Raw genomic sequence first — 15672 nt, forward strand, 5'->3', positions numbered from 1 at the left:
CATGAAACATTGTCGGGTCTCCATCGCGCATTTCAGGTGCGCGAGCAGCGCATATAGTATATCTTGTGGGTATCTTGTGGAGTTTCAGCTACTATGCATCCCAGAAATATATAGCTTATAAGGCTTTGTAATTTGAAATTTGTAAGTAAATATGGTAACTCATTTAGATGTAGGCCTACGTAGGTTTATAGTTTCCCAAGGACTATAGCCGTTTCACTCATGATGCAATTTCTCTTTCATAACAGATACATACATGTGCCAGATAATCCCCACACCAAGAGAGTCAAAAAAGAAAAGACGTTGGATTGATGTACTTTATTTAGACATGAGACATGAGAAACAGTACATGGAAGTACAATTCACAATACAAGGTTTCAGTCATTCAGTCGGACTTCACTGTATAGGCTACTATAGTTGCCTTTTCATAAATGATATATTTTTGTACTTAAGCTGTCGTGAAAGTTTATAATATTTAGAGAAATTTAAAGTTTCAAATACAAAAGTATTAGTAGTTGTGAAGGTTAGCAAATTGGACATTTAGACTGAATGTTTCCTGTATCCTCATCTTGCGCTAATGCACACAAGTGTTTCACCAGGTTTTATTTGTGTTGTTTCTCATAAGCGTACATCCGTTGTCCGTCAACAACACAGAAGTCTGTGGCTTGACTTCTGTGCGCTCACTGTGTTAAGCGCTCAGTGCGTTCTCCCCGCTTCGGGGCGAGGCTCCCCAAAGACCGTGCACTTACATAGATCGCCTCCCCTCCCCAGCATAGCTCTCCAGCCGCAACCCCATATTTCTGCGCGACGACCACAAACATTGTCGCATAGTTGATGACGTCTGTGTCCACAGAAGAAACACTATGTGCATTCCGCCACCTATAGGATCGGGGGTATACATGCAAGTGTTCTCTGGTGCGATTAGATCTTGGGCAGTGTGAATGCTGGCCAGCCAAGCGTACTCGGGAACGCTTCGATTCAAACGGATACAGTGAGAAACCGCCCTAAGGCCTCCCATACATGAAATGGATTGTTGTGTAAAAATATTTTACTGCAAAAGTGGTGAAATTGATATATAAAGTTATACACCCCAAACATAAAATAAAGCCTGGCCGTCGGGGGGTTGAGGCATAAAAACTCATGTAGATTCACAATGGAAGCTCCGACAAATTTAAAACTTGGTATAAATGAAGTCAGGACATTCCTCTACATTCTAAAAAAAGACTGAATGTCAATATCTGAATGTAAATAGGAGATACAGTCATTTGAACACATACCTTCATAGGCGGAAATGTAAATTATGTAGAATGTTCTCTTTACTTTGTAGTGACTCTGACATGGATTGTCATGGCAGGACCTATGGAGGGAGGACGAGGCGATCAAACGTCCTACTATTTTCGAGACTACCAGTGGTAAGAAGATTTACATTTGTATCGTGTTTGAGATGAAATCAAATGAATGTATTTATATACTGTAACTATGCATGCGCTGTATTGTGTGGTGGACTAAAAATAGCAGATCTACAAGGCGACGTGTGGTGAGCTTTGAGATTTTTTTATACAGCCACAACCAAACGTAGTGTTTATATACTGTATCTATCTGCGTTCGCCTCCAGCGTTCGCGCGTCTTACTTGTATACTGTATCTATCAATGCGATTTATTGAGTGCTGCACTAAAATAGCAGATCTACAAGCAGAGGTGTGGTGAGCTTTGAGATCTTTTTTTTATACAGCCACACACAACCAAACGTAGTGTTTATATACTGTATCTATCAATGCGATGTATTGAGTGCTGCACTAAAATAGCAGATCTGCAAGCCGAGGTGTGGTGAGCTTTGAGATTATTTTTATACAGCCACACACAACCAAACGTAGTGTTTATATACTGTATCTATCTGCGTTCGCCTCCAGCGTTCGCGCGTCTTACTTGTATACTGTATCTATCAATGCGATTTATTGAGTGCTGCACTAAAATAGCAGATCTACAAGCAGAGGTGTGGTGAGCTTTGAGATTTTTTTTATACAGCCACACACAACCAAACGTAGTGTTTATATACTGTATCTATCCATGCGATTTATTAAAAAAAAACGAAAAGCTCACAGTGTGAGCTTGTAGATCTGCTATTTTTACCACAAAGTTTTGGGGGGGGCAAAAAAAAAACATTTTTTTTGGGGGGGTGGAAACAGCAGGTGCAAACCCCCTCCCCTCCTCTGCATGTGCCTGAACTGTCTTACATCAAAGGGATACGGTCAGGTTTTGTAAACAACCACAACAACGTTTAGATCATGTTGTGGATCTTCATCGGTTCATGTAAGCAATCATTGTCAAAGTTCCCTTTGATGTAAGGTCATGTAAAGTTCGCTTTGATGTCATGTAAACAAGAGTTGTGCAAAGTTCTCTTTGATGTCATTTTACTGACAGTAGATAGATGTACCTATACTATATCTAAATTTGATGTGTGCTTATTGTAAGTCACTCTGGATAAGGGCGTCTGCTAGATGCCTAAATTGATTTGATTTTCACTGTGTTTTCAGATGATGAAGAGTTTGGTGGTTTCGGTGCTGTTGCATCTCATGGAGGTTTTGGTGCTGTTGCATCTCATGGAGGTAAGAATAATTATTATCATATACATCATAAAGTCATGGACCAGCCTGAGAATTTTTTTAAATTCATTTACCGACTACTCTAAATGTTACTACTGTGATTTCAGAGAAGGAGAAGGAGAAGGAGAATGAGGAGGAGCAGCTATTACCACCTAGTGGCAGTAACAAGCGACGTAAGAACAAATGTCTTTTTCTGAACACCACACCACACAAATAAACATATGTATTTTATAGTAATTACTTATTTCTATAATTTACAGGTCGAAAGCGAAGCACGCCTGGTCCAGCTGGTTTTGGTGCTGTTGCATCTCATGGAGGTAAGAATAATTATTATATACATCATAAAGTCATGGACCAGCCTGAGAAATCTTTTTTTATTCATTTACCGACTACTCTAAATGTTACTACTGTGATTTCAGACGAGGAGAAGGAGACTGAGGAGGAGGAGCAGTCATTACCACCTAGTGGCAGTAACAAGCGACGTAAACGTAAGAACAAGTTTATTTTTCTGAACACCACACCACACAAATAAAAACGTATGTATTTTATAGTAATTAATTATTTCTATAATTTACAGGTCGAAAGCGAAGCAGGCCTGGTCCTGCTGGTTTCGGTGCTGTTGCATCTCATGGCAGTCATGGAGGTAAGAATAATTATTATCATATACATCATAAAGTCATGGCCCAGCCTGAGAAATCTTTTTGATTCATTTACCGACTACTCTAAGGGTGCGTTCGGAAATACAGCACTGAGCGCACTTGCCAATACAAACTAATAGGCGAGTGTGCTCCGGTGCGCAATTTCCGAACGCACCCTAGATGTTACTACTGTGTTTTCAGACGAGGAGAAGGAGGAGGAGGAGCAGCCATTACCACCTAGTGGCATTAGCAGTAACAAGCGAGGTAAGAACAGTTTCTTTTTCTGAACACACACCACACAAATAAAAACGTATGTATTTTATAGTAATTAATTATTTCTATAATTTACAGGTCGAAAGCGAAGCAGGCCTGGTCCTGCTGGTTTCGGTGCTGTTGCATCTCATGGCAGTCATGGAGGTAAGAATAATTATTATCATATACATCATAAAGTCATGGCCCAGCCTGAGAAATCTTTTTGATTCATTTACCGACTACTCTAAATGTTACTACTGTGTTTTCAGACGAGGAGCAGCAGGAGGAGGAGGAGGAGGAGCAGCCATTACCACCTCGTGGCAGTAAAAAGAGAGGTAAGAACACGTTTCTTTTTCTGAACACCACACCACACAAATAAAAACATATGTATTTTATAGTAATTATTTATTTCTATAATTTACAGGTCGAAAGCGAAGCACGCCTGGTCCAGCTGGTTTTGGTGCTGTTGCATCTCATGGAGGTAAGAATAATTATTATATACATCATAAAGTCATGGCCCAGCCTGAGAAATCTTTTTGATTCATTTACCGACTACTCTAAATGTTACTACTGTGTTTTCAGACGAGGAGCAGCAGGAGGAGGAGGAGGAGGAGGAGCAGCCATTACCACCTCGTGGCAGTAAAAAGAGAGGTAAGAACACGTTTCTTTTTGTGAACACCACATGACACAAATAAAAACGTATGTATTTTATAGTAATAATTTTTTTCTATAATTTACAGGTCGAAAGCGAAGCAGGCCTGGTCCAGCTGTAGATGCCGATTGGAGTGACGTGAACTGGGAGCCAAGAGACATTCCCTTCACTGCACACCCTGGACCTCGTGGACCTGCTGCCGATCTGGACTCCACAGATCCAATTGACTTCATATCCCTTTTCCTGACAGATGAGCTCCTGGAGGGAATAGTCCTACAAACAAACTTGTATGCAGAGCAGTGTATAAAAACTGTAACTGAGAGTCTGCCCTATGCCAGAGCTCTGGCATGGACACCTGTTGACCTGGTCGAGATGAAGACCTTCCTAGGTCTCTTCTTCCTCACAGCTATTGTGCACAAACCAGAACTGGAGATGTACTGGTCAACAGAAGAGATAATCGCTACACCGTTCTTCAGCCGGACCATGTCTCGCAACCGCTTTCAGCTCATCTGGAGGTTTTTGCACTTTAGTGACAACAGCGCTGTCCATGTGAGTGGGGACAAGATGTTCAAAATCCGCCCAGTGTTGGACTATCTTGTGGGGAAATTCCAGGACTTGTACCAACCGGATCAGTGCATCTCTATTGATGAAGGTACACTACTGTTCCGCGGTCGCCTGAATTTTAAAGTTTATAACCCTCAAAAGCCAGTCAGATACGGCATAAAGAGTTACATATTGTGCGATTCCATCTCTGGGTACTGCTTCAATATGAAGCCCTATGTTGGAGAAAAGTGTACCCTAGTTGACACTGTTGTCTTCCTTCTAGATGGTTTAGCAAACCAGGGTTATAAACTTTTTATGGATAATTTTTATAATTCTGTTGCATTGTGTAGTATTCTGCTGAAGAAGCAAACTCATGTGTGTGGTACCCTGCGTACAAACCGAGGCGAACCACCATCCATCAGTGGGGCTTCAAATTCTAACCTGCGGGTGGGTGACTACATAATGGTTCACAATGGAGAGGCAATGGTGTTTGTGTGGCGGGACAAAAGGCTGGTCAAAATGGTGTCCACATTCCACCCGTTTGGAATGGAAGAGGTGCAGGTGTGGCAGAAAGAGAAAGATAAGATGGCCAAGCAGGTGACACAACAGAGGCCTGTTGCTGTGGGGGATTACAACAAGTTTATGAACGGGGTAGACAAATTGGACCAAAATATTGTATACTATCCATTTGTTAGGAAATCCATCAAGTGGACTAACAAATTTGTAGCATACTTGTTTGAGATCTGCCTCTTCAACTCCTATGTAATTTACAGAGAAAAAAACCCACAGGGAAAGTTTAAATGTCTACTGTCCTATATGAAAAGTGTAATCACGTCGTGGACCAGGCCGAGACACCTTGGGGCCCGGGGTGAGGGAGTGGGGCACATTGTCCCTCCACCTGTGCAGAGTCTCGGTAGGGTCAGCCACACTGACCACATTGGCAGGCTAGATCGCAACGTTGCACGCCATGTCCTCACTCAGCTACCGCGAACCGCCAAAAAGAAGCAGCCAACCAGGCGATGCAGGGTGTGTACCAAAAGGAAGCTAGACAGAAAAGAGACCAGATATTTTTGTATTGGCTGTAAAGTGTCCTTGTGCAATGGCGAGTGTTACACTACCATTCAGTGGAAAAATATTTCTGAATAGTCTGCTCCTTCTGTGTGTGTATAGTCCTCTTATGTGTATTGTGTATACAGTATATTCATGTCTGTCTTGATGTTGACTATGATGAATGACTAACACTGAGGAGGAAAAATAAAAGGATACAGAGAGATTTATGCTTCAGAGTCCTCTTCACTTTCTCAACTTTTTATATCTATATCACTTTTTCCTGGGTAAAGTAGCAAAGCCACCTCTCTTCTGAGATATTTCATGTAATTTTAGTCAAAACAACTTATTCTGTGAAAATCTGAATCTGTAAAAAAAATGTAATTTTTTTTATTTATTTTGTGTGTAATTTGTTTGTAAACAACTATGGTTCACATATCTGATGCCACTGAGAAAAAAAAAAAATTGAAAAAAAATCATCTTTCACCATCCTGCACTAAAAGGCCCTTTTCTCAGGATTCTATTTCAAAGGGGGTGATTTAGCTGAAACCAAGCTTGCTTCAACTGCCGATAAGTAAAGAACCGCACATGCTAGCAACTCACTTTGTGTAAAGCAGACAGCCAGACCTCTCTTTTGAGATATTTTGTGTCATTTTAGTCAAAACACAACCTATTCTGTGGATCATCAAATATTGGTAAAAATGCTCAAATTCTCTGGCAGTGGGCTGACACTCTAATGAAAAACTCTGGCAGTCAAAGAGTTAATGTAAAGCTACAATTGTACCCAATGAGTAAAATATACTGTTAGAGTATACATGGCCCATTTATCGCCTAAATATATCAGACGCAATTTTTGGTTAGCCTTGCCTACTGTATAGCTGGTTTACAGACAAACTACCATAGTCTACTTCAGAACGACCAGACGCAGGGCATCACTGGCTAGCTCCTGTCCAATGTGCAGCTCTCCACCCGGAGCGCAAAATGTCCCGCATCTGTCCGTCACTATTAAATGGCGATTATTGAATTATAGAAACAAGAAGAGGTTCGCAGATGACAAAAATACGTTGCGGCTCTTTGGATGCAAAAATATTCTATTGTTTCTCAACTTCATTGCTGGCATCTCGCACCTGGCTGTAACTTTTGGTAAAGCCTTTTCGGTCAAGAGCGCAAACCTTCCTACCTTATTGATTTTTTATTATAGTCCTACAGTGTTTGCCAGTGGGATTACCATATTCTGTGATGGTATAAACTTTCTTTGTCAAGAATGATACCATCACATCGTCCTGAATGGAATACGTTTTGTATATTCATTTAACCGATTACAGAGAGCAGTGCGCAGTGCGTGCTATGTGGAAACTTGACTGCTGCTGTTTTGCAAATAAAAAGAAGTGCTGTACCCGAGCCGTGACACCATGTACACCATGAGAGATGCCAGAATGTCACAATCTGAACGTTTATGGAGTGATTGATGAATGCTTAAACATTAATGGATAATGGCTGGTGTTTGGTGGGAGTTACCTATCTCCAATCTCCCGCTGAAGTGCTGTGCATGGCCAAAAGACCGGTCTATAAGCTTAACCAATGTTGCATAACCTATATCCTCAGAAGGACGTAGTAGCCTACTGTAGGCCTGTAGGCTACCCACGTTGAGAGACCTCGCTCTCTCTCCATGAAAATATTCCAGCTAAATCCTTTCCGCTTACATGTACTCGCTCCTATGTCTTAACAGAGCCACAGTGAGGAATATTAAATAAATGATGTAGGCTATAGGCTAATTATTATATCATATTATATTATATTACAGTAGCCTACTCCCAGTGCGCATGCTTATAATATGAAATACTCCATTTATGTCGTCCACACGACGACGCATAAACAGAGTTTTTAAAAATCTACACTGAGGCCGGAGTTCTCAAAAAGATGCGTTTACATGGGCCAAAAACGTGTTTGTGTGTGGATGAACCCTCCCAAACGCAAATGAATAGCTACGTTTTTTTAAATACCCAGGTACGTGTGGACTAGTTGTCACCAAAAGGAAATAAAGAACAGATCAAACAGGAGTGCGCTATGTTCCCTCATGTTCCCCTGATTTATCCTGTGTGCAATCACACCCAGCTCAGAGTCAAATTAGTTTTACTCACGCCAGGTGTGACTGCTTTATTATTAGGCTATTATTGTTCGATCAACCATCACCCACTCTGCAGTCTGCAGTCTCAGAGTGGTTAACAATAGATGCCAAAAATGTGACAAAAAAAATCTATTGTGTATTTTTGTGTCAAAAGTCCTTAAAAGTCCAATCTTAATTGAAGCTGCAAGCAGCGATGAACGGCCATTGCAGCTCTGTCCACGATAAAGTCTGTATGGCAATCAGCTGAAAAGTTAGGCTACATAGCTTAAGCAATTACAGCCTGTCCCTATAGGCCGTCTAAGTGTGCCTTGCAAGTTTAGTAGATTTTTTATGCTGGGAAGTGGAGTAATGGCTGTTTAAAGCCCAGCCAATAGGAATTGTAGATCGGCTATTTTCACTTCCTGTTTGGCGTTGAAGTTTGACGCTTCGCCATGGTCACGCCGTTTTACAAAAACTCAAGCTTTTGATAACTTTTCATTGTTAAGGTCTTTTATGTACGCTGAGCGAATTTGAGGCGGATCCGACAAGGAGGAGTTCGTTGAAGTACAACATGTGAAAATGGCGTGAACGGTTTAGGTCATGGCTCCAAGAGATTATTTTGTCAGTCGGTACATGATACAGGTGTGTACCAATTTGCATGCGTGTAGGTGAAACCGTGTTGTCGTGCTTGAAGCACAAACTTTTGTAGGGGGCGCTATTGAGCAATTAGGCCACGCCCCTTTTTGAGACAATTAAAATACGTAATTTTTCGTCACTGGTAATGTGTGTCCAATGTTGCGTAACTTTTTGAGTACGTTTAGGCCCTCCTTTTCCCGATTCATTATCGGGAAGCGGAATTATAATAATAATCATTGCAGCTTCAATAGGGCTTTGCACTACTGTGCAGTGCTCGGGCCCTAATAATCTTTGCAGTTTCAATAGGTCTTCGCACTACTGTGCAGTGCTTATCATCTGCCCATGCTATTTACCTATAGCTGGGACAGTAGCGCCAGGGCATATCCACACATTGGTGGACACCATTGTGTGGACAGGTTTGTTGTGTAGGATCCTTACTAGCTGCCTTTGTGAGTAAAAATGCATTACAATAATTGCCAAATCATATATAATCTATAATAACTAAGAATTATAATAGCAATACATAATTTTTATACAGTATATGCAATTTAAAATATATTGCATATCTATTATTGATGAAAGTATTGAATAAAGACAGAAAGAAAAATGAGAAAGGAAAAACAGAGAAAAACAGGTGCAGATAGAAGAGGGAGAAAATAAAAGGAAATGGATATAATGCATTTCAGTTTAATCACTGTTGTGTACAAATGTTTGCAGACTTCCCAAACGTCATGCTAGACCTGAGGGAGCGGGAAGGGGCGTGGCCGTGAAGGAGGTCCGAGAAGGTTTAGCAAGGTGGGACTGCATTCACAACTGAGTAAGCTGGGGAACAATAGCCTGGGTGAGGGGGGGAACAAGGGGAAAAAAGGGGAAGGAGGGAGGAGGAGAAGCTGTGGGGGAGGAGGAAGGGGGAGCTGTGGATCGAAAGGTCACCAGTTCGATTCCCGACCGGAACATCTCTCTAACCCACCTAAAGTCTTACCAAGTGATATGAATCTTTCAAATATCATTTAATTAGTGACACAAAGAGGTCAGTGTCTTGTTGAGATTACCATACAGCCAAGTAGTTATATTTTGTATTGTTAAATACTTTACTGTAGTGATATTTTAATTGTATGATGAACAGAGCTGAATTATTATGACTGATCTTTATATGCATAGATTATACAGTCTTGTGCTACTGTGTGTGTGTGTGTGTGTGTGTGTGTGTGTGTGTGTGTGTGTGTGTGTGTGTGTGTGTGTGTGTGTGTGTGTGTGTGTGTAACTCAGTCCATAATTATAGTGTATGTATATATATATATATATATATATATATATATATATATATATATATATAGACATACACCATATTATAATTATGGACTGAGTTGTATGCAGCGTGTAGCGCGCACACACACACACACACACACACACACACACACACACACACACACACACACACACACAAGCAAATATATTTGCTTGACTGCTATTTTTACAGATATCTTTGGTAGAAACAAGTCAAAAGTACAGCAGCTGTAGAAATAAAGTGCAGATTTATTGCAAAATATACACATCTTCTTTTCAAACATACAAAGACATGAATGAAATAATTGCTATTAAACTCTGCTTTACTGGAAAAGGGCAAGGTTTCAGCTCCATTGGAGCCCCTTAGATGTCATAGCAACTTGCAAGCAGAGTTCACCATAAGTTCAGCTGTAGCCTAATCAACACACCTATGCTTGAAAAAAAAAAGATGAGAGAAGCTGGAAGGAACGCTTGCTGGTTGGTTGCAGAAAAACGAATCAGGTGTCTCCAAATTCTTTATCTCCACCTCCATCTTTTCCCCAGCTAATTAGAATCGAGCATTTCCATTAAATGGAAATGAGGAGGTGTGATTTGAAAACAGCAGTCAATGAGGCCTGATTATGGATCCCACCAACGCTCCAGGATTTAGACCCGCCTTACCTGTCTGATTGGCTCCCTGGCAGGCATAGTTTTCCTGAGGTTAGGGTTAGGGTTAGGCATTGTCTTACTGAGGTTAGGGTTAGGGTTAAGGTTAGGTTTAGGCATAGTTTTACTGAGGTTAGGGTTAGGGTTAAGGTTAGGTTTAGGCATAGTTGCAAAAACGAGAACTGTCAATCACAGCGACAAAGTGACAATTTAAGGACTTTTAATACCTAATACCTAAAAAAAGGAAAATAATATACAAAGAAAATAAATTAAATTAAAAAAGACCATTACTGCATCAGAAGTTATCAACAAACTATACTAAAACTGTTCAAACATTGGCCAAATTGTCAAATAATATAAGAAAATCTACAAGCTCACGAATGCGAGGCGTTGTGAGCTTGTAGATCAGCTATTTTCAAAATATTTATCTGTGGAACCGAGTCAAACTAAATAATGCCTCCTCAACTCCTACCATTCCAAGTGTTTGTCAGGGGGGTCCACAGTTCATATATGATTATTTGGGTGGTCCCCAGTTCAAATATGATTATTTTAGGGGGTTCCCACTTTAAATATGATTGTGTTGGGGGGTCCCCAGTTCAAATATGATTATTTTGGGGGGTCCCCAGTTCAAATATGATTATGTGGGGGGGGGGGGGGGGGGGCACTGCCTGAAAAGGCTGAGAACCACTGAGCTAGTATGTCTGACTGCTGCACTCTAATCTCTCCCTCTGCTTCCCCTCACACGTGTTGTTTTGCTGTTTGTCTATGTTTAATAGTTAGTTATTTCACACACCATCATAATTATGTTTGGGTTTATCTGTTAATTTGGTTTGTTGTATCCAAAGAGGGAGGTCAAAAAATCATTTTACGTGTTGATTCACGTGTGCGGCTGGATACTGTGGGTAGCACTTGCATTGCAAGTCATTTTAACAGGATGATTTCATTTCAGTGTTAATTTTGCTGATGACTAAACAACCCGATCGCCAGAGGAAACGTTCTCTTTGAACGTTTATGAAATTCCGTGAATAGACAACTGGAAAACCCGAAATTCTGTGCATAGCCGCCTCGCATCTCCCCCATTGTGACTAAACCATTTCGGAGGCGCGCAGTCTCAAGGGAATTGTCGCCACGTAAGGGGCCACCGAGCGAGCTAAAGCGAGCAAGTTGCCGTCCCGAACGTTGCGACATTCCCTTGTGCCTACTCAGCGCCGTTTGAGTTGTACCGATAGGCACAGAATCGTAAATTTTGTTGTGGGGACTGCTCTGCTTCCGGGTTTTCCCGGGTTGCGACTGGTTACGCCCACCGTGGGACTCGCCGTACATATGCACGGAATTTCGGGGTTTCTAGGCGACTATGCACGGAATGACATGCACTGGATCCGTGCAATGTATACTAATTCTCTGGCGATCAGGCTGGACTAAAAGACTAAACAGTTTCAGATGACTTAAATAGGACTAAAACTAAATGGTGTGTTATTCAAAAGACTAAGACTTAAGACTAAATCAGAATTTGCTCTCAAAATTAACACTGTTTCATTTGAAGCCATTTCAGACCCTGGGAATGATTTCCCTGCAGCCATTGCCAAGGTTAATGTAAAGCTACACAATTGTACCCAATGAGTAAAATATACTGTTAGAGTTTATCAACAAATTCATGAATGTGCATTGATTAGTGAGTCAGCTGTGTGTGTGTGTGTGTGTGTGTGTGTGTGTGTGTGTGTGTGTGTGTGTGTGTGTGTGTGTGTGTGTGTGTGCGTGCGTGCGTGCGTGCGTGCGTGCGTGCGGGCAGGGGTGATGGCGGCCTCCATAAGATGGATCTGAGGGCGGAACCATAGAGTTAAAAATAACACACACGCGTTGCATGATGAACTATATTTAAAAATGTCAGAGGCGAGGCTTGATATGTTTGACATTTCAAATCCGTTTCAATTTGCAAATAACTCGACCTGTATTGTTAGAAGGATGCATTCCAGATAATTTAAGGAGTGCTGCATTCATCCCTAGATAATGTGCAGAAACCGGATTATTAATTTCATGGTACAGCAAAGTATAATAACATGACTGCACACAATGCACATGCAACAGTCACATGCCATGTGGGCACCAGGTAAAATCCTGCAGGGCACCAAATTCCTCAGGGCCGGCTGGTCGTGTTTCAAATCTGCATTTTTGTCTCTACTTGATAGCATAGCACCCACAAAAGTGGTGAGGGTAAAGCACGTAGGCTACTGATTGGATGAAGGGAGAAAATAGCTGTGGCTATTGAGCAAATACATGGCCCATTTATCGCCTAAATATATCAGACGCAATTTTTGGTTAGCCTTGCCTACTGTATAGATGGTTTACAGACAAACTACCATAGTCTACTTCAGAACGACCAGACGCAGGGCATCACTGGCTAGCTCCTGTCCAATGTGCAGCTCTCCACCCGGAGCGCAAACTGTCCCGCATCTACAGTCACTATTAAATGGCGATTATTGAATTATAGAAACAAGAAGAGGTTCGCAGATGACAAAAATACGTTGCGGCTCTTTGGAAACTTCATTGCTGGCATCTCGCACCTGGCTGTAACTTTTGGTAAAGCCTTTTCGGTCAAGAGCGCAAACCTTCCTACCTTATAGATTTTTTATTATAGTCCTACAGTGTTTGCCAGTGGGATTACCATATTCTGTGATGGTATAAACTTTCTTTGTCAAGAATGATACCATCACATCGTCCTGAATGGAATACGTTTTGTATATTCATTTAACCGATTACAGAGAGCAGTGCGTGCTATGTGGAAACCTGACTGCTGCTGTTTTGCAAATAAAAAGAAGTGCTGTACCCGAGCCGTGACACCATGCACACCATGAGAGATGCCAGAATGTCATAATCTGAACGCTTATGGAGTGATTGATGAATGCTTAAACATTCATGGATAATGGCTGGTGTTTGGTGGGGGTTACCTATCTCCAATCTCCCGCTGAAGCGCTGTGCATGGCCAAAAACCCACAACGTGAAGAGGAGCTCCTGCGCTTATGTCGGTCTATATCCTTAACCAATGTTGCATAGCCTATATCCTCAGAAGGACGTAGTAGCCTACTGTAGGCCTGTAGGCTACCCACGTTGAGAGACCTCGCTCTCTCCATGAAAATGTTCCAGCAAAATCCTTTCCGATTGTACGCGCTCCTATGTCTTAACAGAGCCAAATCTACAAATGTATAGATCAGCTTAGCCCTGAAACATGACTGTCATACCATGACAGTCATGGTGCCGAGTCCCCCTGGTCTAAAGTTGTGTTCGATTTTTTCACATTGCCATCTCTCACATAAACATAAACGTTCAGATTTCAAATATAAAGTGCTTACCACCGAGCCACGGATGTTACAAGGCGATGCGGACCGCGATGAGTACCCGTATCTCCCGTATTGTTCAATAAAAAGCATTTTAATCCCATCGCCGGCCATTTTCTTTTTTGTTTTGTTTTTGTTTTGTAATGTATCAGAGTGCAATACACCTCCCAACCATTAGTGTCGCATGGTTGAAAGTATCGGAGACAATTTGGAGAAAATGGCCGGCGATAGGATTAAAATGCTTTTTATTGAACAATACGGGAGATACGAGTACTTATCGCGGTCCGCATCGCCTTGTAACATCCGTGGCTCGGTGGTAAGCACTTTATATTTGAAATCTGAACGTTTATGTTTATGTGAGAGATGGCAATGTGAAAAAATCGAACACAACTTTAGACCAGGGGGACTCGGCACCATGGCTAAGATCAGCTCAGCATGACTGTTATTTGTTTAAATGGATGAATGATTAAGCATCTAAATTATAACATTGTAAATATGATAGATTGTTTTTAATTGCTTGTAGGCCTAATTATGTCACTTGGAAATATTTGATAAATGAGGGCCGGGAGCGCAACATGTCCCACAACCCAGTAGCCTATTAATGGTAGCCTATTAATGGCGATTTTTGAATTGTAAAATGCAGATTTGAATGCACATCACCTGTTGGGGTGCTGGGTTAAAAAGAGGAGCATGAAAAGGTCCTTGTATGAAATTTACTGGAGCGATGACGAGTCTACACGTTTGATTTGATTGTTAATTTAATTATGATTGAGAGAGTAACATTAATTTAGCTAAATGTTTCTTGCCGCAAACGCAATTTTGTTTATTTTATTTTTTTTAAATACCCAAGTACGTGTGGACTAGTTGTCACCAAAAAGAAATAAAGAACAGATCAAACAGGAGTGATTGATTGATTGATGTAGTTTATTTAGTAAGACATGAGAATAGTACATGACAGTACATAACAGTACATGGAAGTACAAATTCACAATACAAGGTCTACTAAACTGGAACTCTCATTAAGCACTGAGCTTGTTTAAGATGAGAACCCCATGCACACAAATCATGATGACATATAAGAGGCAGATAGATATACACACTACTATACAGAATGTCATACAATCAGCTTTCAGGTTACTGGTATGAAGAGAGAAACAAATATATATATACAAAAGAGGAAAATTAAGGGGTAGGGGGGGTAGGTTAAGACTTAGACAGGGGCCATTTTCGAATTGCAGCCTCCTGAAGGTGTATCTTTAGGGCAGTTTTGAAAGTGAGTAGGGTTTTACACTCCTTTACTCCTTTTGGTAGGGCATTCCACATTTTTGATGAATAGCATGAGAACGAGTTCATTCCCTTAGTTGAGCCAAATCTGGGTTGAACATGATTTGTGGAGCTGCGTCTGGTGTTATGATCATGGACTTCATTAACATTTTGGAAGTATTTTGACAAATACAGGGGGATCCCAATGTTGTGGTGTATCTTGAAGACCAGGCCCATAGCAAGTTGCTGTACTCTGTCCTCAACCCTAAGCCATCCAATCCTAGCAAAATGAGCAGGGGTTAGATGGGTTTTGTGATCGAGGCCAAGAAGTAGCCTTACAAGTTTGTTTTGGGATGTTTGGAGCCTTGTTTTTAAGGCCTTGGAGGTGTTGTGATACCATGAAGTGCATGCATAATCATAATGACCTTGGATGCCCCTGCAAGAATCTTCAGAGTATTCTTACTGACTAGACGATCAATCCTCCACAAATAGCGTGTTGTTTGGTTGACATTTTTGATCACTTTTTCTGCGTTTTTGTTACCAGAGAGGTTTGCCTCCAAGATGGAGCCCAGGTAGGTAATTTCATCCTTTCTTTTGATGACATCATTACCCACTTTGATCGTGAAACTCTCTGCCTTGCTAAGGTTAGGACTGGACCCAAAGAGGATGG

The 15672-nt window shown here is 41.3% G+C and overlaps 1 protein-coding gene across 1 annotated transcript; it reads left to right on the forward strand.

Moving 5' to 3' along the window:
- Positions 1-2282: 2282 nt before the first annotated feature.
- Positions 2283-5852, forward strand: LOC308105020 (piggyBac transposable element-derived protein 4-like; the record flags this gene model as incomplete). Its single annotated transcript, XM_080455655.1, has 12 exons — positions 2283-2307; positions 2532-2603; positions 2708-2773; positions 2861-2917; positions 3020-3088; positions 3178-3243; positions 3440-3502; positions 3590-3655; positions 3760-3825; positions 3915-3971; positions 4073-4141; positions 4231-5852. 12 exons carry the CDS (start codon positions 2283-2285, stop codon positions 5829-5831), a joined length of 2277 nt encoding a protein of 758 aa, XP_080311781.1. The 3' UTR covers positions 5832-5852.
- Between the last annotated feature and the right edge of the window lie 9820 nt (positions 5853-15672).

Source organism: Gymnoscopelus braueri (genome assembly GCF_963280865.1).
Source record: "Gymnoscopelus braueri genome assembly, chromosome: 17".
Classification (NCBI taxonomy): domain Eukaryota; kingdom Metazoa; phylum Chordata; class Actinopteri; order Myctophiformes; family Myctophidae; genus Gymnoscopelus; species Gymnoscopelus braueri.